The 22,860-nt window shown below is 42.9% G+C and overlaps 1 protein-coding gene across 1 annotated transcript in view; it reads left to right on the plus strand.

The window, feature by feature from the left end:
• The window catches only part of NXF1 (nuclear RNA export factor 1), a 54,573-nt gene that overhangs the window by 29,383 nt on the left and 2,330 nt on the right, over positions 1–22,860 (plus strand). Inside the window, exons 6-18 of the mRNA XM_069965376.1 lie at positions 1,839–1,916; positions 3,245–3,314; positions 3,557–3,645; positions 6,334–6,441; positions 6,844–6,953; positions 9,425–9,461; positions 9,638–9,706; positions 9,786–9,841; positions 13,869–13,979; positions 14,065–14,123; positions 14,231–14,346; positions 14,684–14,723; positions 16,053–16,125. Of these exons, the coding sequence (XP_069821477.1) occupies positions 1,839–1,916; positions 3,245–3,314; positions 3,557–3,645; positions 6,334–6,441; positions 6,844–6,953; positions 9,425–9,461; positions 9,638–9,706; positions 9,786–9,841; positions 13,869–13,979; positions 14,065–14,123; positions 14,231–14,346; positions 14,684–14,723; positions 16,053–16,125 (1,016 nt within the window). The remainder of the gene's footprint in view (positions 1–1,838; positions 1,917–3,244; positions 3,315–3,556; positions 3,646–6,333; positions 6,442–6,843; positions 6,954–9,424; positions 9,462–9,637; positions 9,707–9,785; positions 9,842–13,868; positions 13,980–14,064; positions 14,124–14,230; positions 14,347–14,683; positions 14,724–16,052; positions 16,126–22,860) is intronic.

The raw sequence follows: 22,860 nt of genomic DNA on the forward strand, positions 1-22,860 counted from the left end.
ACGGTTTTATTTTTTCACCTACGGGGCTGTATGGGGTGTAATTTTTTCCGCCATGATCTCTAGTTTTTATTAATACCATATTTGTGAAGATCGGACGTTTTGATCACTTTTTATTGATTTTTTTTAATATATAATGTAACATAAAATCGGTAATCCTCGCACTTTTTCCCTCTTTTCGTGTACGCTGTTTACCGATCACAATGACGCTTGTTATATTTTAATAGATCGGACAATTACGCACGCTATGGTATATTATATGTTTATTTATTTATTTTTATATGTTTTATTTATATAATGGGAAAGGGGGGTGATTTAGACTTTTATTGGGGGAGGGGTTTTGGGGTAGTGTAATAGTGTTTTGAACTTTTTTTTTTTTTTACACTTTTGAAGTCCCTTTGGGGGACTTGTACATACAGTACTTTGATTTATACACTGATCATTGCTATGCCATAGGCACAGCATTGATCAGTGTTATCGGCGCTCTGCTCATTGAGCCTGCCTGTGCAGGCTTAGTGCAACAGATCGCCGATCGGACCGCACGGAGGCAGGTAAGAGACCTCCGGCGGTCCGTTTTACCGATCGGTAAGTGACAGGGGACTCCCCTTGTCACTTACACTTAAACGCAGCGGCCGCGCCGCGATCGCGGCGTTTAAGGGGTTAATGACACGCGGCAGCGCGATCGCTGCAGCGTGTCATTACCGGTGAGGTCCCGGCTGCTGTTTGCAGCCGGCCCCCACCTGCTATGAAGCGCGCTCCGCTCCGGAGCACGCTTCATAGCGGGAGAAACACCCAGGACGTAAGGTTACGTCATGGGTCGTCTGGGGACAGACTTCCATGACGTAACCCTACGTCCAGAGTCGTCTAGGGGTTAAAGAAAATAATAAATAAGCCATCCTTAACTCCTGTGTAGTCTTTAGGTCCTCAGCTGATTCTGCCACATCCGAGACTAACTTGCATCTGCAGTGACAGCGCGTTTAGCTAATCACTGACTGAGATGGGACAGGGGTCAGTGGGAGACCCCAAGATGCTGCGTAGGGACAATGGGGGAGCTTGAATAGGGGAGAATATTTTTTTTTTTTTTTCACTCTCCCTTATAACTGCAGAATTATATCAAAGGTTTTTAAGCGCCAGATAACCCATTTAATTGCTTGCATGGTGGCGGTGGTGGGGGCTCTACCCCCCCCCCCCCCCCCCCCCGACTTCTTATCTGTGCATTATCAGGCAAACACGTCTTCATTATAGAGAAGCCAGTGAAGATGGGCTCTGCTCTCTCCATTGTAAGCCTATGAAGGGGGGAGGGGCTGAGGGAGATGAGGGAGCAGGAAGAGGTGACATGAAGGTCAGCTGTTTGTAGACTCTCTGGGCACCTAAAACGCAGGATTCTGGGGTCAGAAAGGTCAGTGCTTATCTATGAACTTACTGAGAGAAGATTGCAGGGTGTTGTGCTGTGCAAGACTGCTCCGTGCTCAGTCACTCCTAACAGCCCCTCCCCTCTCCATAGCCACATAATGGAGACAGAAATCCTGCTTCATTTGATGTGAGGGGGGAGGCTGGGAGATTGCTTTTTTTCAGTACAGAAGGAAACTCTTTTTTAGTACATAAAACCTATTACAGAGTTTCTTAAAATCGCTTGAACTGTTGATATTTAATGTTTTCAGAAAAATGGCCCTGAAATGACAGTTACGCTTCACTCCTGGGATAAACATATATCTATCCTAAGATAATAAGGAAGTAATAACTAAAAGGGCAGACTAGAGGGACCTGGTGGTCTTTTTCTGACAACAATTTTCTCTATATTGTAATACATAATATTTTATTAGAGTGTCTTTCCATTTTAGGTTACTATTTTGACTCGCCCATGTCCTCCACCAGAGTTGCCAAGGGAATTGACACCTGAAGAAATTGCACATTTTAAGGTATTCATGATGTTTATTATTTTACTATAGCTAACCAAAAACAGGAATATTGAAATAACCTACCCCACAACTTTCCATTGGAGACAGTAAGGGATCTGTTTTTTGAAAGGTAATATTCATTGACCAGTCACTGAACACGCATCTGTGAGATACTTTTTTTTTTTGCAAAAATAGCACCACACCTGTCCCCTTGTTGTGTGTGTTATTGCAATTCAGTCCCATTCACTTCTATAGGAGCTGCAAAACCACATCCAAATTAGAGTTTCTCAAAGCTTGGATAAAGGGGTTATTCCAAGATTATTTAACCTTTTAATAACCCCCGATACTCCTCTTTACGGCAGCTCGGTGGTCATTGCATATAGAGGGGGCTCTGGAGCTGGTATATGAGATTGGTGTCAGCTTTATGTCACAGCTTACACCTGTCTGCTACTACTGGGAGCCGACTTTAGTCCCATCCATGCAGGAAGTGACCTGACAGGTGCCGGACCTGTCTAGGGTCCAATAGGCATCCCATTTTTGTCTTGTGGTGGAGCCAATTGGACCCCTGACAGGTCTGGAACCTGTCAGGTCACTCTCTCTGCAATAACCCCTTTGTCCAGGCTTTGAAAAAACTCGATGCAGCACACTGATTGGCTAAGTAGGAAGTGAAACCGGGAACCCCCGAAGCAAGCCGACATACTGGCAGCGCAATGTCCATCCTGATGCGAGTGTGTCTGCCCACAGACTTTACAGGGCAGGGATCCGCAGCGACAAATCTGCTGTGGATCCGTTATGTGTGAAGGCACCCTAAGGGACGATCGGTATGGTAAAACATTTAAAAACTCTGAAAAAGGAAATGTAAAAATGTATGTGCTTGAAACCTGATCGCAACAGGAAAATGAGCATGGGATCCCCCTCCCCTAAAATAGCAGTATGCAGCTAAATTACAATTCTAGCTAATTGATAAGTGTAGATACACGTAAAAAACGATTGTTATGGTATATGTACTCCCCATATCTACACCAGCACATACAAAGACTTGGATATAAACTATAAGCACACTCAAATATAAAGCAGTGCACGATGGCATAGAAGTCGGGCAATTAGAAAGTATCAGGTACTGGAAGCACTAATACTATCTACTGTAACAGCAGCCAGTAAAGCAGGGTGCTTTTCATGTGTATCTACACCTGTCCACTGTGATTCTAATTTCTGATTTAAGTTGGGGTGCTAGATGAGAAGCAACAAGAGAAAATATTTTACTAAAGTGTTTTTTTTTTTCTAAGTGTTTCTATGCTTATTGGATTTTTATACATTTTGTCATAGTTTATCTGTCTTTTTTTCTGTAGATCTGTATGCAGAAGCGATATGATGGCGCTCAACAAGCTCTTAACTTGAAGTCCCTACGTACAGATCCAGGTAAAAATGGCAGCCAGTTTCTTAATGCAGTCCTCCCTTTTATTCTGTTTCAGTGTTTTTTATTGAGATTTTTTAAATTTAAAAATAAAGATCAATACAGCAGATTGAACAGTGTAGTTGTACAATGAAGCAAAACACTATGTATACATACTATGAGTAAGGCATACAAACAAAACACTCTTCCCTTTTATTCTATGTATTATTTATTCTATTTATTACTTATTCCCTTTCTTTTGGCATAGACCTAGTTGAAAATAAAGTAGACATTATCCTGAACAGGAAGACTTGTATGAATGCCTTGCTACAGATTTTAGAAGAGAATGTACCTGAGGTAAGTTCAAAATTGTTAGATTGTGTCTGGCTAAAAGACCATGTTTTCTACTCTATTCTTAGTTGGGGTTTACAGCTGCTGCTTTAAAGGGGCCTTGTGTTCTAGAAACCCTCTACTATTTGATGTTCTGTTGGATCTACCTGTGTTAAAAATACACTGCTCAAATAAAAATAAATAAAGGGAACACTTAAAGTACCCAAAGTAACTCCAAGCCAGTCACACTTATGTAAAGTCAACCTGTCCACTGAAGCACCACTGATTATGTATCCATTTCTCCTGCTGTTGTGCTAATGGAACAGACAACAGGTAGAAATGATAGGCACTGAGCAAGACAACCCCTATAAAGGAGTGGTTCTGCAGTTGGTGACCACAGACCATTTCTCTCTTCTCATCCTTTTTTTCTGTTGTCACTTTTTTGCATTTTGTCACTGCTCTCACCCCTAGAGCTAGCATGAGGCGGTTACTACAACAGCCAAAAGAATTTTCTGAGGTAGCGTGGCTTATCCAGGATGGCACAAAAAACTGCAAGCTGTGGCAAGACTATTAGCTGTGTCTGTCCGGAGCATGGAGCAGATACCAGGTGACAGGCCAGTACACCAGGAGATGTGGAGGGGGCGTGTAGGAGCGTAACAACCCAGTAGCAAACCCTCCTTTGTGCAGGTAGGAATAGAGGAGCAGTGGTAGACTCCTACAAAATGACCTCCAGCAGGCCATTGTAATCCATAGGGTGCTATGAAGGCCTGACAAGTCATTGCAGGGGTTACAGTCATCCCATACTGTGCAGGGTGATTGGCATTTGCCCTGTTCTCTTCATAGATGAGAGCAGGTTCACACTGAGCACTTGTGACCGATGTGACAAGATGAGTCTGGAGACATTGTGGAGAACATTCTGCTGCCTGCAATATCCTCCAGCATGACTGGTTTGGCAGTGGAACAGTAATTGTGAGAGAAGGCATTTCTTTGGAGGGTCACACAGCCATTCATGTGCTAGCTAGAGGCGCCCTGACAGCCTATAGGTACTGGTATGAGATCCTCAGACACATTGTTAGACCATATGCAGGTGCAGTGGGCCCTTTTTCTTCTGATGCATAACAATCATGGTTGATTGAACTTGATGGATATGTGTCTTTTTTCAACTGTACCAACTATGTAACTATATGTATCAATGCTAGTGTGTGTGTGTGTATATGTGTATGTATATATATATATATATATATATATATATATATATATATATATATATATATATATATATATATATATATATAAAAAATTTTTTTTTTTTTTTTTTTTTGGTCAGACCAGGGGGTGGGGTGGTGGAGGGGTAATTTGGGGAATTTTTTTTGTATGGTGGTTAATTTGTATTACGTGCTTGTATATGTAAAATTATTATGATTAAGTAATGATGTCACTTTTGTATGGGAAAATATTGAAAAATAAATAGATATTAATTAAAAAAAAATATGTATCAATGCTAGTGTGTCAGCAGTTCCAGCATAATGAAGACATTTGATGCTATAGACTGACTTGCCTGTTCCGCAGTCCTGAATCTAATCGAGCACATATAGGACATCATGTCTCGGTCCATGCACCAATGTCATGTTGCCCAATAGACTATCCAGGAGATGACTTATGTTTTAATCCATTCTGTGCAGCGGATTTAGAGAGATCCTCCTGAATAACATGAACATTAGGTAGTCCTCTCCATTATGTGCGTATGCCCGGTAGTCCTCAATATTCATGAGAAGCAGAAAACTCCACCCACCAGCTGCTGATTGGCAGTTAGCTATCTGTGCTGTGTATTGGCAGCAACTGTCAATCAGCAGCTGTAGGGTGGGGGGAGGGGTGTGGCAAGAATCCTATTCTCCTGCATTTTAGGAGAACGGCTGAACAAAATGATGCAAGTAATACACCGATCTGTTCAGCATTTGTCACTAGTTTATGCTGCCCTCATTTAAGGCAGCATAAACCTAATTAGATTTCCTTTAAATACCATTCCAAATTCAGACCTTCATAGGATATTAATTTTGATATATATTGACTATGTTTATGTTTTATTGTTCTCAGCACCTTCCACCATAAAAATTTGCAACAGGAATATTTCACTAGTGGTTTTTTAGTGTTCCTTTTTATTTTATTTTTTTAGCAGTGTACTTTAAACTTTATTATGCAAAGTGTAAAAAAAACCTAGGGTAGCCTCACACGTGCCGTATCGCTGTGTTTTTGGTGCGATTTTTACATGCCAGTTTTGATTTGCACATGAAAATCATATGAAAGTCAAAACGCAGCGTTAAAAACGCAGCGATACGGTACGTGTGAAGGCACCCTTAGCGTTAAAGGGAAAATATCAGCAGGTTAGAAGCATCTAACATGCTAATATGTCCCTATTGTGCACAAGAGGCTGAGGATAAGGTTACCCCGCTCCCAGTGCACCAACATGCCTCATTAGCATATAAAATAAACTACAATCATCCCAAAAACGGTGCTGAGGAAAAAAATTGACCTTTAGCCTCAGCGCCCCATGCGCTATAGGGACATATCGGCAGGTTATATGCATCTAACCTGCTGATAATTTCCCTTTTTAAAGAAGTGTTTTACAATGCATACAATTTTAATAAAAAATAGAAAAGATGTTTTTGTTGATCTGTGCTCTCTGTATCTGACTTTATTCTTTTTACATTCATACAGCTTTTGTCTTTGGATCTTAGCAGTAATAAACTCTATAGGCTTGATCATATGTCCGAAATTCATCTTAAAGTTCCAAATCTAAAGCTGCTCAACCTGTCTGACAACTTGGTAAGTTCCTTAATGTATCCGATTGTCACTTGTTTCCAGAGTCTGAAGATGATGGGATTCCTCTGGCTCCTGTGTGTGACATTGTAAGGCTATCTGTGTGTGTTAATATTGTGTTGTGGTGTAAGATGATGCGATTGGGTGGGTTCACGGCAGAAACTGAAGTGCTGCAGTTTTCTTATGTCAGTAGGGCATGGTTTTGGGTGGAAAAGTCTCTGGCTCGGCATGGACATATACTGTTTTTTGTTTAAAGTTTTGAGCCACAGATATATTAACACAATGTTAAGTGTAGGCCATGTGCTACTTGCCTTTAATTGTCAAAAGAAGAGGGCTTTGTTGTATATGCCTGTGAAAATATTTATTGCATTGGCTCTAAACAACTTTATCATCTTTTTCTATTTACAGCTGAGAACTGAAAAGGATCTAGATAGAATAAAAGGCCTTAAACTGGAAATGCTGTGGCTAGAGGGGAATCCATTCTGCAACAACTTTAAAGACCAAACTGCATACATCAGGTCAGTCTGGGGCTTTGCACCTGTTTGAAGAAGTTAGTTGGACACAATAGTGCCTGGATTTTTGTGAACAGGCCGTCTGTGAAGCTATGCCTTTATGGCAGACTAAGACTGCATTCACACGCTCCGTGTTCCGCTCAGGACACGAACAAAGTGCCTGTAACAGACTTCTCCCCTGCTGGGGCAGCATCTGTGATAAGATGCTGGGAGCGGGGGAACTGTACAAATATGCGCCGCACTGTAATGAATCAGTCGCGCGGCTCTGTCATTACAGCGCAGCGCATATCTGTACAGTTCCCCCGCTCCCAGCATCTAATTACAGATGCTGCCCGGGCAGGGGAGAGTCCGTTAGAGGCATTCCATGTCCGGAACACGCAACGTGTGAATGCAGCCTCAGATATATTAGGGTCTCAATGATCTATGTCGCCCATTACTTTATCTCTCTTATCAGCCCTATTTGCCCAAAAAGGATGTATGAAGACATCATTAAGAAAACATTCTTACCATAAAATGTGTTTAATAATCCTGTTTGATCAGAATTACATGTTGATACGTTACATTTATCCCATGATAAGCACATGACGGAGGAAAGGAGCTGCCTCTTGTATAGACTGCTAAAATGTCAGCTTTCTTAAGGGTATAAAACCTTCTGTGGCTTCATATGCTGAGCCAATAATTTAATGAGACTCCTGCAGAGAGGGCACATTTACTGCCTGGGTTTCCAGTACCCTTGGCATACAGAGCTGCTGTTGTGTAATTTCTCTCTTGAGACATATTGTAGACCCACCTGCAACCTTTTCAGTGATGTTTTAAATTCTGTACTTGGAACTGATCCATTCATGCTTTAATACTACCTACTAGCTATATTTCGTAGCGATTAGGCACATTTAGGGCTGCCTATTTCTTTTAAACAATTGCAACACCCACACATATGATTTATTTATTTATTTTTTTCTTTCTATTAATCATTTTTCTTTTCCATGTTCCTTTTACAGTACAGTTTTCCATTTTATTGTACACGTCTGCCATGTCACATTTCATTCCTCATCCATGCCACATGATACGGCCTTTGTCAGTGTTCACATTAATTCTTGCCTGCTACTCTCCGTATCTTCCTCCACCTCCTCCTGATGCTTGGGTTGGAGGACTCGATTATTGCCTTTTGTCAAGATCACTTGTTACTTGTGTCTTCTATTCCATAAAGAACCTGCACTCTCCGCCTTCTTCTATTTTTTTTGTCACATAGTGGTTGTTTGGTCTATGACGGGTAAGTTTCCCCAGGCGGGAGCAACCTAAGGCAGACCTCATAACGGCCACAAGAAGATGAAGACTGAAGAGGGCGGTTGAAAAGTTAAAACTTAAAGCGTGCCCTCCTGTGTAACCCTTGTGTGTTTGGAACCCTCCCTGCCAGGAGGGTGGGCTGTTTGCCCGTAATGGGGGAAAATATTTACAAATGAGCCTCTTAGCCCAGGCAGTAGTGCTCCCACGCTGAGGAGTAGTAAAATGAAAGAGGAGACACTGTCTGGTACCTATTTTTAAATGTGGAACAATGAGGATTTAGTGTGGAGGAGTTGGAGGTTGATGGGCATCACAAGCGGCATATGGTTTTGCAGCACTGTCATAGGTTGTTTGTGTGGTTGTCACTGCTCAGTATTCTTTTTTGGCCATTCTGCCACCTTGATTTCCCCTCTATCATTCCTCTCCACACGCTGCCATGTGCACATACGTCATCTTCTTTTCACATGTTTTTTTATACTGGTTTTCTTCTAATTCCTTAACACATTTGTTTCGTTTTAATCATTTCTTCCAGTAATGCTTCAGGTGTTTGTTTTTTTTTCTTTTTACTTTTATAATGACACATTTATGTAGTAACCCACTACAATGTCCATAAATGAATAGCAGATGAATTAGAGGATTGATACGTCCAGCGGTACAATAAATACTATTAAGTATACCAAAGGTTGCTGTCCCTGGGGTATGTGTGCCTTCTCTCTGTGTTGTACTCATGATAGCATCCTGCTGTGAGAGAGCCCTGAATATGGGCGTCATGGCTGAGCCTGGTGGAAACTGACCTTCTCAGTATTATAGAAAGCAGCCCTTTCTTTGCAGGTCTATGCTTACTTTATTAAAGAAAAGACTTGTGACTACTTTACATTTCATAGTCATAGCAAATTGCATGGGTTTGTGACAGTATCATGTCATTTAAATAAGAGAACATAAGAATTCAGATCAACTCCTCAGATGGGACAGTATTCATTCCCCAGTGTTTTGAAATCTGTTTACCGGCAGAGATATGGCAGTGCGCAAGGCTGCAATTCCACACTGTTAGCAAAGACCAGTACTTCACAGTATCTGCTATCAGGGTATTGTAGAGGCTCGACCTTGGTGGGTCTTGGCTTAATGTTTTCCGGAACTAATATTCTCTGTGTTCCTGTTTTTGTCCGTCGACCTGCGGATTTTGCCCTGGATGACAGTGCCATGCGAGAACGTTTTCCCAAACTCCTGCGACTGGTGAGATCACTGTATTGTCTGTCTAGGAATTTAAGTAGTCATAGTTGGTGTTTCGGTGGCAGACTGGGTAAAATTTAACATATTTACAATCTTTTATTCTTGGCTCTTCTCCCTTGCTGTTTTCATCTCCCCTATATTTTCTAATCCCCTCCCCTCTTTTACTTTCCTATTTATAGGATGGACATGATCTTCCTCCACCTATCACATTTGATGTAGAAACCCCCACAACACTCCCACCGTGCAAGGTAAGATCAAGATTTCTTTTTTCCACTTTTTTTGTGTCCTTTCAACAGGTGACCAATAATTGTCTGTATCTTCTTTCAGGGTAGTTATCTTGCAACAGATGACATTAAAGTGTTGGTTGTGCCATTCCTTAAACAGTGAGTAGATCTAAAAAATGTTAACATCTTTTTCCCTATCGTCCCATTGGCATCACAACATATGGGTATTATCGCCCCTGCGAGCCCCTGGGACGAAGGAATTTTAATGAAATAAATAAGCAAAGCTTTAATCCCCTCCTCCAGGAAGTATAATAAGCCCCACCTTCCCCACACACCTCAGTCTTTTTTCACTTCGCCTGAAAGCCCGAAGGGACGTTCCCTCCTCCCTATTCTTTCTAGGTACCTGCGGAGTGCCAGGGTGTCCAGGTGTCACCGCAGGATCCCGCATCAGGCCGGTATTTCCGTAGGATGGCGTAATTCAGCTCATCTGGATTCCGGTATGCTTGTTTTAGCTTAATATTGCTGTGGAACGCATATGCGTTCCATATCGGCGCCACGTCACTTCCGGTTCGCCGGCGGTGGAACGCATGACGCGTGCGTGTCAGCGCCGCGTCGGCAATGCGTCACTTCCGGTTCCGGGTCAGCTCGCGGTGCGTGTGTTTCCACCGCAGAGCTGTATGTATATATAGTGGTGAAGTGGCTGTATGAAGACAGGTCTGATCTTCATTGGAGCCATCAGGAAGGTGGAGACCTATTATAGACTTGCGGTTTCTAAACAGGTTCATAGTAAAAAGAAAATTCCGCATGGAAAACATAAAATCGGTGAGAGCAATCCTCCAAGAGGGGGATTTCATGGTATCAGTGGATCTCCAAGACGCCTATCTCCATGTTCCCATTCTAAGAGCGCACAGAAGATATCTGAGGATTGCCATCCACCTCAGGGGCCAGGTAAGACACTATCAATTCAGAGTTCTCCCATTCGGGATAACTTCTGCTCCGTACATTTTCACAAAGATAGTGTCATCCATGATGGTCCTATTCCGACTGGAAGGGATAAAGATCATCCCATACCTCGACGACTGGTTGATTATGGCTCAGACTCAGAATCTCCTGAATCAGCAGCTGAATTATGTCCAGGACATACTGCAGCAGTTGGGTTGGCTTATCAACCTAGAGAAATCAGATCTAGTCCCATCCAGAACCAAGGTGTTCCTGGGATTTCTGATAGATTCTGCACAAATGAAGCTATTCTTATCAACCCCCAGAGTCGAACGAATCCAGGCAGGTGCTCAATTTCTTGTTCCTCCTCGACAGGTCTCCATAAGAACCCTTATGAGATTCCTAGGACTCCTCGCTTCAGCAGCCGATGCAGTGCCTTGGGCGCTGTGGCACATGAGATCCCTACAAGCAGAGGTCCTAGCTGTTTGGAACCGGGAACTGGAGGATCTGGACACAGTGCATACTTTGTCCACACGAACGAGAGAATCCCTGATGTGGTGGAGGCAGGTCAAACATGGAGTTTTGATTTCAGAGCCACATTGGGTCACCATAACGACGGACGCCTCAGGCACAGGATGGGGAGCCCACCTGTTGGACAAAACAATTTCGGGACTTTGGAATCCGCTAGAATCCAGGCTTCCCTCCAATGTAAGAGAGCTGAGAGCAATTTATCTTGCTCTTCTGCATTTTTCATCAATGATATCACACAGGGCTGTAAGGATCAGGACAGACAACGTAGCTTGCGTTGCTTACCTGAACAAACAGGGAGGTACCCGATCCCCCTTACTCCTGAAAGAGGTGGAGAAGATTTTCATCTGGGCAGAGTCCAGGGTATCCAGGCTATCTGCAATACACATCAGAGGGATACACAATACTCTGGCGGATCGACTAAGTCGAGGACTTACGGTCCCAGGGGAGTGGTCTCTCTCGAGGAGAGTGTTCACTCAGATAACACGCAGATGGGGACTTCCCCAAATCGATCTTATGGCATCAGCAAGCAATGCCAAACTGACGACATTTTGTTCCCTATATACAGCGGACAGCCCGACAGCAGTCGATGCGATGACCATACCATGGACATTTCGGCTGGCTTACATCTATCCACCCATCGCCATGATCCCACGAGTTCTGGCGAAGATTCGATTGGATCAGGCGACAATTATAATTGTGACCCCCTTCTGGCCGAAGAGGTCATGGTTCACGCTACTCATGAACATGAGCAGGGGAGAATTCTGGAAACTCCCTCTACAGCCAGATCTGATATCCCAGGGACATCATCTGTGCAAGGACCTAGCCAGCCTCAGCCTAACAGCTTGGAGGCTAGAGGGACCATACTAAATACCGGGTTCTCTGAGAAAGTTTTGCATACTCTTTCTCATGCACGTAGTAGTGCTACGAATAGATCCTACCTCCGAATCTGGAAGATATTTCAGAACTGGTGTTCTACCAAACAGATCGACCCTATAAAACCATCGACTCCACAGTTGCTAGAATTCCTGCAGGAGGGATTCGATAAAGGTTTGAAACCCGGATCCATAAAGGTACAGATCGCAGCCTTATCTGCTCACCTGAACTGCCGTCTATTTCAGATCCTCGAAATAAAGAACTTTGTTAAAGCCGTGACCAGGCTAAGGCCTAGTCTGGTGAGACAGGTAGATACCTGGGATCTATCCTTAGTATTAAGACGTCTATGTCTTCCGCCGTTCGAGCCACTGGAGGAAGCTGACTTCAAGTTTCTTTCATTTAAAGTTGCCTTCCTCTTGGCGATTACTTCTGCCAAGAGGGTGGGGGAGCTCCAGGCTTTGGGTTCTGCGCCCCCTTACATAGTGTTTTCTCAGGATAAGGTCATCTTGAAGTTCCTTCCAGGTTTTCTTCCGAAGGTGGCAACTCACGCCAACATTAACCAGTCGGTGGTCCTTCCGGTTTTTTCTCCTGCATCTTCATCTGAAGAAGTCCTGGATCTCTCGCTATTGGATGTTCCCAGATCTATCAGGTTATACCTGAGTAGAGTGGATACTTTTCGTAAAGAAGAGAATTTTTTCATTCTGTTTGCTGGTAAGAACAGAGGTAAAAAGGCTTCAAAGCCTACAATATCGCGTTGGATCTGCGATTGTATAGGCCTCTGTTATTCTTCAGCTGGAATGTCTCCACCTGAGTTTACTAAGGCTCATTCAACCAGAGCAGTAGCCTCTAGTTGGGCAGAGCGCACTTCGGTGCCCATTGAGGACATATGTCAGGCGGCGACCTGGTCTTCAGTTTCCACCTTTGTCAACCATTATAGGTTGCAGTCTCTATGTGCATCTAGAACGGTATTTGCTAAATCCGTACTTTCTGCTGCCGCGATTAATGACCCACCCAATGAGGATACTTGCTAGTTCCCCATATGTTGTGATGCCAATGGGACGATAGGGAAGTGAAAATTATTGTGTTAAATTGTTTTCCCTGAGACCCATTGGCATCACAAGGCACCCGCCCTGTGTTATTGTATTCGTTATAATTTGACTGAGGTGTGTGGGGAAGGTGGGGCTTATTATACTTCCTGGAGGAGGGGATTAAAGCTTTGCTTATTTATTTCATTAAAATTCCTTCGTCCCAGGGGCTCGCAGGGGCGATAATACCCATATGTTGTGATGCCAATGGGTCTCAGGGAAAACAATTTAACACAATAATTTTCACTTCTCATCTGTAGTGTTTTTTCACTATTAACTAAACTTGTTAGATGATAACCTATTTTCGCCCTTGCAGTAAAGAACCTGCATGCTACTTTGTGATGAATATAATCCTATAAGCCACTGAGCATTAATTACTGCTCCATGACAGTGGATGCACTGTCTGTCATTTTTACACACACAGACGTTGTCCCTTTCTATACCTAAGGGCTTATGTGTAAAAATATCACTAGAAGGGTCTCTTACTGTATATTCTTGTACATTGGAAAAAAGCTGGCTGGAAGATAATTGGTTTATAAACTGAATAGCTTCAAGTTCAATAACCTGTTGGGGAAATGCACTTTTCCCATTTCAAGCTTTACCTTGGTTGCCGTTTTCTTCCTCAGCCCCAGTTCATGTTCATATATACAGGTGCCAAAATGTACACACCTAATTTTTGGCAATAGTATCACTTATTTTGGCAGATTTACCCAGTGTTGCTTGTGTTTTTTCTTTCCATTCTGCTTTACCTTGTGCAGATATTACGCCTGCTATGATAGTGAAGATCGCCAAGGCCTGCTTAATGTATACCACGATGAAGCTTGCTGTTCACTAAGCATTCCTAGTCAGACAGGACAGAATCCTTCCAGGTTAGAAATTCTGCTTCCTCCCTTTCTCGCTAATGTGTTTTTTGTTTTGTTTTTCTTCCTAATATGACTTTTTTTTTCTTAACAGGAGCAGCCTTGGAGAGTATTTCAATGGCAGCAGAAATATAAAAAGATTACGTGATCCAGGCAAGAATACATTTTTTATTTTTTTAATTTTTTTTTAATGTGTGACAAATATTTGAATAATTTTTCTTTTTAAAGCAAGGCTGTTAATTTTCATTCATTCTTTGTAGCACTCCGCTTTAAACTATTGAACCACAGACGCCTTAAAGTTGTTAACTTCCTAAATGAACTCCCTCGGACGCAGCATGATCTCAATTCATTTGTGGTGGACATCACTGCTCAGTCTGTGAGTATAGTTATGCCTCAAATGAAATTACCTGTGTCACCTGTCATCTATATAACATTAGATTTTAGCCCTGTCATATACATTTAATCTATGGTAACTATCAGTTTAATGTGATAAAACTATGTGATTTTTTTACAATATTCTTTATATTTTGTAAATCCAGTATGCCCATTCAGGTATTAAAACGCTGGGGATTTTTACTGTGGATCATTGTATAACAGGTGTTATTTCTTGAAATCCAGAAATTTACAGTGAGATCCACATCAGAGACATTTCGCTATGTATGGACCCATTCTTTGCTATAGCACACTAATAGTATTTATTTTTCTTTTTACAGAATACACTACTATGTTTTGTGGTGAATGGTGTATTTAAAGGTGAGTCAGAAGCTGTTTTATTTTACTGTGTACACTGAACACTGTAGATGTGAATAGATCTGATTAAAAAAGCTTTAAATCTTTAGTAGTAATATAGCGCAAAAAGTGGGTTAAAGGGGTATTTCGGAGAGTATTTTTTATTTGTTATATATTGCACTAATAGTTATGTTACCGTATTTTCTGGAGTATAGGACGACTTTTTAACCCTGAAAAATCTTCTCAGAAGTTGAGGGGGGGGCTCAAAAATGGCTGCATCCCAACCGAATGGGGACACCACTGTAAAAAAAAAACAAAAAAAAAAACAGTTAACTCACCTGGGGCCCGTTCCCGGCCTCAACGCGTCTTCTGTCCCATTCCCGGCGCAGGCAGCGTGACGTACACTGACTGCGTCAGGGATCCCAGAAGCTCTCCCAAGGAGCCGAGCGAGCTTCAGAAGAATGACAGAGGCTTTAGGTACTTCGGGAGCCTCCTGAAGCCTCAGTTCATTCTTCCGAAGCTCTCCCGGCAGCCGAGCGTCTCTGGCGTATAAGGTAAACCCCTGACAATCTTCTTCAAAAGTCAGGGGTCGTCTTATACGCCAGAAAATACGGTACTTATTTATATATCATTTTACATTGGCCCCTCTGCTGCCACCAACGTTGGTGTCTGTAACTACAGAGCTCTTTAAGCCAGTAAGGGCCCTATTACTCCAAAAGATGTGTGACTGTTTATCTGACAGATTTTTTCAGCCAAAGCCAGGAATGTATTATAAACAGAGAACAGTTCGTAGAAGAAAGACTGAGATCTTCCATCTTTTCAAATCCATTCCTGGCTTTGGCTGAGGTAATCTGTCAGACATCTTTTGGTGTAATAGGGCCCTAAATTCCCAGTTACCCGCTCTCGTCACCTCTTTTGCGGGAAGAGGTTAAAAAGGTTTGCATTTTTAAAAGCAGTAAAATAAAATAAAAGTCATAGAAGTTGCCTATCGTTGTACTCGTACTGACTTTAAGAACATGAATAACATGTCAACGACTTAAAGTTAAAACCCTTAAAATGAAAAACGAAATTTGTTTTTTAATATTCTTTTTTTCCCCCTGGTGCAAAAATGAAAATTGGTTCTGTCATGAAAGGGTATTGCAATGTATTGAAAAAAATCTTCAAAATTTACTTCCAGGAGTTCCCCGTTAGCACTATGTTCTTTAACCCTAGTCTGTGGTGATCGATTTTTTGAATTGTTTTGTGATAGAGTTCCAAGTTTCCTGCTTACCTTCACTCATCTGTATGGTTGCATGAAACGTGCATGTCTAAAATAAAAATAGAAGCTGATGTCTGATTTTCTTACTTCTTTAGTTGAAGGACAATCTAATGACCCTGTACGCGCCTTCACACGGGTGTTCATAGCTGTTCCAGGCACGGATGGAGGGTAAGTCCAAATGGTCCAGTGCATTGTACAGCATTGATCTACATGACCAATCAAGTGATACTAAAATGTATTTAAGAAAAAAAGGCCCAGACTTATCAAAGTTTGTCAAACAGAAACTCGAAATCCATGCTAAAAAGTAAGACAAACTGGTGCGCTCTTGCTCGTATGCTACACGCATTTCGGCCACTGTGTAGCCTTCATCAGAGCATCAGTGGCCAAAATGCGTCTAGCATACATGCGACACCGTGCAATGTTTGTCTTCCTTTTTATCATAGACTTTAATTAGATAAAAGTATGCATTTTTAATTGGACTTTGATGCTGGAACACCTTCCCTTTTGGATGACACAGAAGACTGTGGGTATAGGATGGTGAAACTTCTCTCCTTTCTTTCTCTCTCTCTCTCTCTCTCTCTCTCTCTCTCTCTCTCTCTTTCTCTCTCTCTCTATCTCTCTCTCTCTTTCTCTCTCTCTCTCTGTCTTTCTTTCTCTTTCTTTCTCTCTCATATAGAGGTTTATCCTCACCTTATTCTCCATGGGCTGCCCTCCGAGATGTAATACTCCCAAGAGGAGGAATAGGAAACCAGGCAAAAGACTGCCATCTTGTTAAAGTGCACAGATCATTGCTCTGCCCAATGTTTTCAGTGAATTCCAAGACAAAAAGTTCAACCCAGAACTTTTTAAATTATTTAACTTTATAGATTTCAAGTAAAAATAGCAACACAAACTCCTCAGAAATGTGCTCTAACCCAGAATAAAGACTTTCAAGTGCATTTGTGCTCTTTGCCCAGATGCCACCCACTGTGCTTTTAAGGGAACCAATCATACTAAATTTGCCGTAACAGCTCTCCCTTTATGCTCCCCTGCTTTCTTCCCAGACGTATAACTAAATGCTGTGTATGTTGGTTATATGTCCCAAAACACTGCCTTGTAAAAGTCACCCATCTAGTCATGTGAGCATTCCGGAGCTCCTAAGTAATCAAGGCTGGCAGGAAATCTTGCTGGCAATCACATCTCCCTGGCAGTCTCAGGGTAATGGAGCCGGCAGTGTCACAGAGCACCAATGCTGCCAGGGAGGCGTAATTGCCAGGAGGATTTCCCACCAGCCCTACTTTTTTGGGCCATATAAGTAACGTTTATAGTGTTTACTTATATGTCCGAGAACAGTGCTGGGGGGCATATAGGGATGTGTTTTGAACTGTAACAACGTTTTTTTGGGGGTTTTTTTTTTTGTTTTTTTTTTTGTATGGTTCCGTTCCGTTTAAAAATTTAGAGTTAGGCAAGATCCAATACTTTTAACCCCTTAACGACATTGTGCGTAAATTTACGCCCCTGCGCCCTGGTACTTAGCGCAAATGGGCGTAAATTTACGCCCGATGTTTCCCCGATCGCTGTGTGTTCACACACAGCGGTCGGGGAAGATGGCCTGCTATAATGTATAGCAGGCCATCTCTGCTCGTCGGCTTGGGGGGTGATTAACCCCTCCCGTGCCGACGATCGCTGCTATATGCTGATCTATACAGATCAGCATATAGTAGCTAAATTAAGCTTTCCGGGTCATCGGTGACCCGGAAAGCAATGGCGATTGGTGCTGTCCGAGACAGCACCAATCACCATCAGTGTCCGGGGAAAAGATGGCGTCGATGCCACCCCCACGATTGTCGTGATAGGCCGGCCAGTACCGGCCGGGCCATCACGGCGATCAAACCGTTAAAAAACAGTATCCCCGGGTTCTGCACCCCCCCCAGCTAGGTAGCTGAGGGGTGCAGAACAGGTGTGTATAGTTTAGGTGCACTATACTCACCAGATTTGTGCGTCCGGAGCAGCGATCAGGTCCCGCGCGTCCTCGCGTCTTCACTTCCGGGTTCGATCGGGTCCCGTCGGCAATTTCCGGCTCTTCGGGCTTTTCCGTGGCCCCTATCTTCGGCAGCTTCTCTGTACTGCCCCCTAGCGGCTGATTAGTGAATATCATTCACTGATCAGTTGCTTTAGGTCAAAAAAAAAAAGTTTGTTTTTTGTTTTTTTTTCCAAATTATTATTTTTTTTACTTTTTATTCACCCTAATGACGCTGAGTGCTGATCAGCATCGCACGTAAGTGCGCCGCTGATCAGCAACTCCTTCTTTTTGGCGTAGGGGCGTTTTTCCTCCCTATATCCTACCGCCACTGTCTGCTGATAAGTATCGCACACAAGTGCGGCATTTATCAGCAGCTTCTTTCTTGGCGTAGGTATATTTTTTTCTTACTGTCAAAAAAACGTAAAAAACACTACACCACACTACATGAAATAAAGTTTTACACTACACCACTACATACCCCATATACTAGTCCCCGTATAAAGATGGCCCCCAGGGTGTTTTCGGTGTCGGACGCATACGTTATTATTGCCTCCGACACTGAAACAGCCAGTGAGGATGAATCTTTTCTCCATTCATCCTCATCATCCAGTGACGTGTCTGGGGGTAGCGTAGCGTACGCTGCCCCCCAGACACGTCTTTTCCGCCAGTACCGTCCCAATAAGAGATCACGGTATGGCGTGAAATTCTCCAAACTCTGTGAGAGTACCTCAGGGTACACTTACAGATTTAGGGTACGTGCACACTGCGGAATGGCGAAGGATAACCCTTTGTGCATTCCGCAGCTGGCACCCGCTGGCGGACTGATGGAGGCGCGCGTCTCCACCCGTGTCATAGACTCCATTCTATGCACGGGCGGATTCCGTTGTCCATCCAAAGAATGAACACGTTCATTCTTTGGACAGAGGGAATCGGCCCATGCATAGAATGGAGTGTGACATGAGCGGAGACGCGCGCCTCCATCAGTCCGCTGGCGGGTGGCAGCTGCGGAATGCACAAAGGGTTATCCTTCGCCATTCCGCAGTGTGCACGTACTCTTAGAGTGTATGATGGAAGGGACACCCGAATCCAGCCCCCAGATGCCTTCCCCCCCCCCCCCCCAATCCTCCGAGTTAGTGGGGAGATCGTTCGGGAACTGATCTTCCCACTGCTGGATAAAGGTCACCACCTGTACGGGGACAACTTTTATACCAGCACCCCCTCTTCTGGTCCCTCGCTGCCCGAGCTACTGCAGCTTGCGGCACGATCCGAAAATATCAGAAGCAGTAATAGAGCCCTAATATTTAGCAGCCATGGAGCGGACCCAGCGCTTCTGGATATGAGGGACCCCGTATCGCACCAGGGAAACATTTTCCAGGTGACGTCCCCCACACTGGATAACAGGAGACCCCAGAAGAAGTGCAGAGTGTGGTGTAATCAGGTAGGACACCATTTTCCAGTGTGCCCCCTTTCGTGATCACCCCGGCCTCTGCATACTGGATCGCTTCAAGGCGCACCACACGTCACTGGAGTTCTACATTATCTAAATTCTGTCCCTTATTCCTATTTCAGGGGTCACGTTGATCCGGGGATTATTCTGATTGCCATTATGGAGTCGGCAAGGAATTTTTTTCCCAGTGATGAGGCTACTGTCGTCTGCCTCACAAGGGTTTTTTGCCTTCCTCTGGATCAACACAGGTTGAGTTTGATGGACACCTGTCATTTTCAACCTTATAAACTAATAATTGGCCTAATACCCCCAAATAAATTAGAATTGTCCCTTTTCCCCAGCTAAATAGGTATGGCCGCCATTCCCATTAGAGGATGCCATGATGCAATTACAAAGCCTCTGTGCATCCAGGACAGTAGAAACCCCCCACAAGTGACCCCATTCTGGAAACTACACCCCATAAGGAATCTAACGAGGGGGGCAGCGGGTATATGGCCCCCGGGTGACGGCCACATTTGGGCCGTGAAATTGAAAAAAATTGTATTTTTTATTTTCACGGCACATGTTCTACACATGTGCCCATCACCAGTGGGGTCCATATGCTCACTGTACCCCTTGTTAGATTCCTTATGGGGTGTAGTTTCTAGAATGGGGTCACTTGTGGGGGGTTTCTACTGTCCTGGATGCACAGAGGCTTTATAATTGCATCATGGCCTCCATCCTCCATTCCAGCCTCTAAATGGCGCTCTGTCCCTTTGGTGGCTTGCCCTCTGCCCATACAGCACATTATGTCTACATGTGGGGTATTTTCGTACTCGGGGGAAATTACCCTATACGTTTTGCATTCATTTTCTTTTTTAACCCCTTGTGGAAATGGAAAAAATCAAGGCTAGACCAACATTTTAGTGTAAAAAATGTTTAATTTTTACACTAAATCATTGATCTTGTCTTGATTTTTTCATTTTCACAAGGGGTTAAAAGATAAAAAAAACACAATGTGTAGAGCGATTTCCCCTGAGTACGGAAATACCCCACATGTGGACATAAAGCACCATGCGGGTGCAGGGTAAGCCTCCGAAGGGAAGGAGCGCCATTTGGATTTTGGAGGTTGGATTTGGCCAGAATGGATGATGAACGCCATGTCGCATTTACAGAGCCCTCATGCTGCCAAAACACTGGAAACCCCCCACAAGTGACCCGATTCTAAAAACTACACCCCTCAAGGAATCTAACAAGGGGTGCAGTGAGGATATGTACCCCTGGATGACGGGCACATATGTGCCGTGAAAGTGAAAAAAAATGAAAATTTTCACTTTCACGTCACATTTTTCTACATTTGTGCCCGTCACCAGTGGGGTCCATATGCTCACTGCACACCTTATTAGATTCCTTGAGGGGTGTAGTTTCCAGAATGGGGTCACTTGTGGGGGGTTTCCAGTGTCTTGGCAGCACGAGGGCTCTGTAAATGCGACATGGCCCTTGAAATCCATTCCAGTGAAATCCAGCTCCAAAAGCCAATTGGCGCTCCTTCCCTTTGGAGGCTCGTCCTGCGCCCGCTTGGCACTTTATGTCCACATGTGGGGTATTTCCGTACTCGGGAGAAACTGCGCTACACGTTTTGTGTTTTTTTTTTTTTCCTTTCATCTCTTTGTGAAAATGAAAAATTGAAGGCTAGAACAACGTTTTAGTGTAAAAAATAAATTTTTCTTTTTTCACGCTATATTGTTAGGAAAATCTGTGAAGCACCTGTGGGGTCCAGATGCTCACCACACCCCTTGTTATATTCCTTGAGGGGTCTAGTTTTCAAAATGGTGTCTCTTTAAGGGTGTTTTTTAGGTTTTGGCACCCCAGAGCCTCTGCCAACCTGAAGTGGTACAGTCAGAAATGACCAAATATAACGGAGGCATTGAAATTCACTAGGTGCTCCTTTATATCTGAGGCTTGTGGTTGCGTCAAATAGCGCAATAGGGCCACATATGGGGTATTTCTATAAACTGCAGAAACGGGGCAATCAATATTGGGGTGCATTTCTCTGGTAATAAGTTTATAAATATGAAAAATATTGGATTACAATAAAATCTCTGCACAGAAAATTAAAATTTTCAAATTTCTTACACACTTGGCTTTTATTTCTGTGACTCTCCTAAAGGGTTAAAAAACTTTCTGGATGTGCTTTAGCAGAGTTTGGGGGGTGCAGTTTCTGAAATGGGGTGCTTTGTGGGTCTTTCTAACATACAGGCCCCTCAAATACACTTCAAACCTGAACAGGTCCCTAAAAATATCTGATTTTGAAATTTTACAGAAAATTTGGAAATTTGCTGCTTATGTTTTACGCTTTCTATTGTCTAAAAAAAAATGAAATATAGTTTAATAAATGCCGCCAACATAAAGTAGACATGTTGCTAATGCTATTTAATATATAATTTATGTGGCTTAACCACTTTCTGTATAAGCAAAAAAGTTTCAATGTTGGAAAAATGCATTTTTTCAAAATTTTTCACGTTATTTGGGTTTTTTTCATAAAGATTTGTTATAAGTATCGACTCCAATTTACCAGAAATGTAAAGTACAATATGTCACGAGAAAACAATCTCAGAATCAGCCGGATAGGTAAAAGCATCCCGAAGTTATTAATGAATAAAGTGACACTGGTCATATTCATAAAATTTGTCTCTGTCATTAAGGCCATTTCAGGCTCTGTCCTTAAGGGGTTAATGTTTCTCATGTCATGTCATTTCCCCATAATGTTTCTGTAATTCTGTGTCAAGTTTTTATAATTTTGAAAACTGTATTTCTTTCTAACTCTTCATGAAAATATAGTATACCCATACATACAGCTTTGTAACACGCACATTATACAAGTCATAATTACTGCTACTACTATATACACATACACACAGCTCTGCTACATCAACAAGCACACATTAAAAGGGAACTTACAGCAAGTTAGACGAATCTAACCTACTTATAGCTCCCAAATGCGCACTTTCTGTGCACTTGGCAGTTTATGGTAAGGCAGTTTGGAGCACTGGGAGCACCAGTCTGCCCCCAGCCGGCCTGCCCCTTCTAATGATTATCAGTGGAGCAGTGCTCTAGGGGCTCCAAACGGCCTTACCACAAGCCGGATTAGATTTGTCTAACCTGCTGATAGTTTCCCTTTAAAATGTCATTGTCATGTCAACAAACCTTTTAGAGCCAGTTTTTTGCAGCAAGGAGACGTCAGGAACAGTAGTGCTTATCGGAGTACTTTCTCTGCTTATTTTAGTGGTCGTAGGGAGTCTCAGCCCCCAGGCCCCGATTGACTAAAACTTTTGTGTTTTTTGTTTTTAAGGCTCGTTTTTTAGAAATGCAGTTGTATTATATTTCTCTACACAATTTTTTATTTTATTTGTTGATTGTATGCTTTGCTGAATATCTACTGTGTTTTCAGGCTAATTTACTTAAAACGTTGTTG

Source organism: Dendropsophus ebraccatus, chromosome 4 (genome assembly GCF_027789765.1).
Source record: "Dendropsophus ebraccatus isolate aDenEbr1 chromosome 4, aDenEbr1.pat, whole genome shotgun sequence".
In the NCBI taxonomy this organism is placed as follows: domain Eukaryota; kingdom Metazoa; phylum Chordata; class Amphibia; order Anura; family Hylidae; genus Dendropsophus; species Dendropsophus ebraccatus.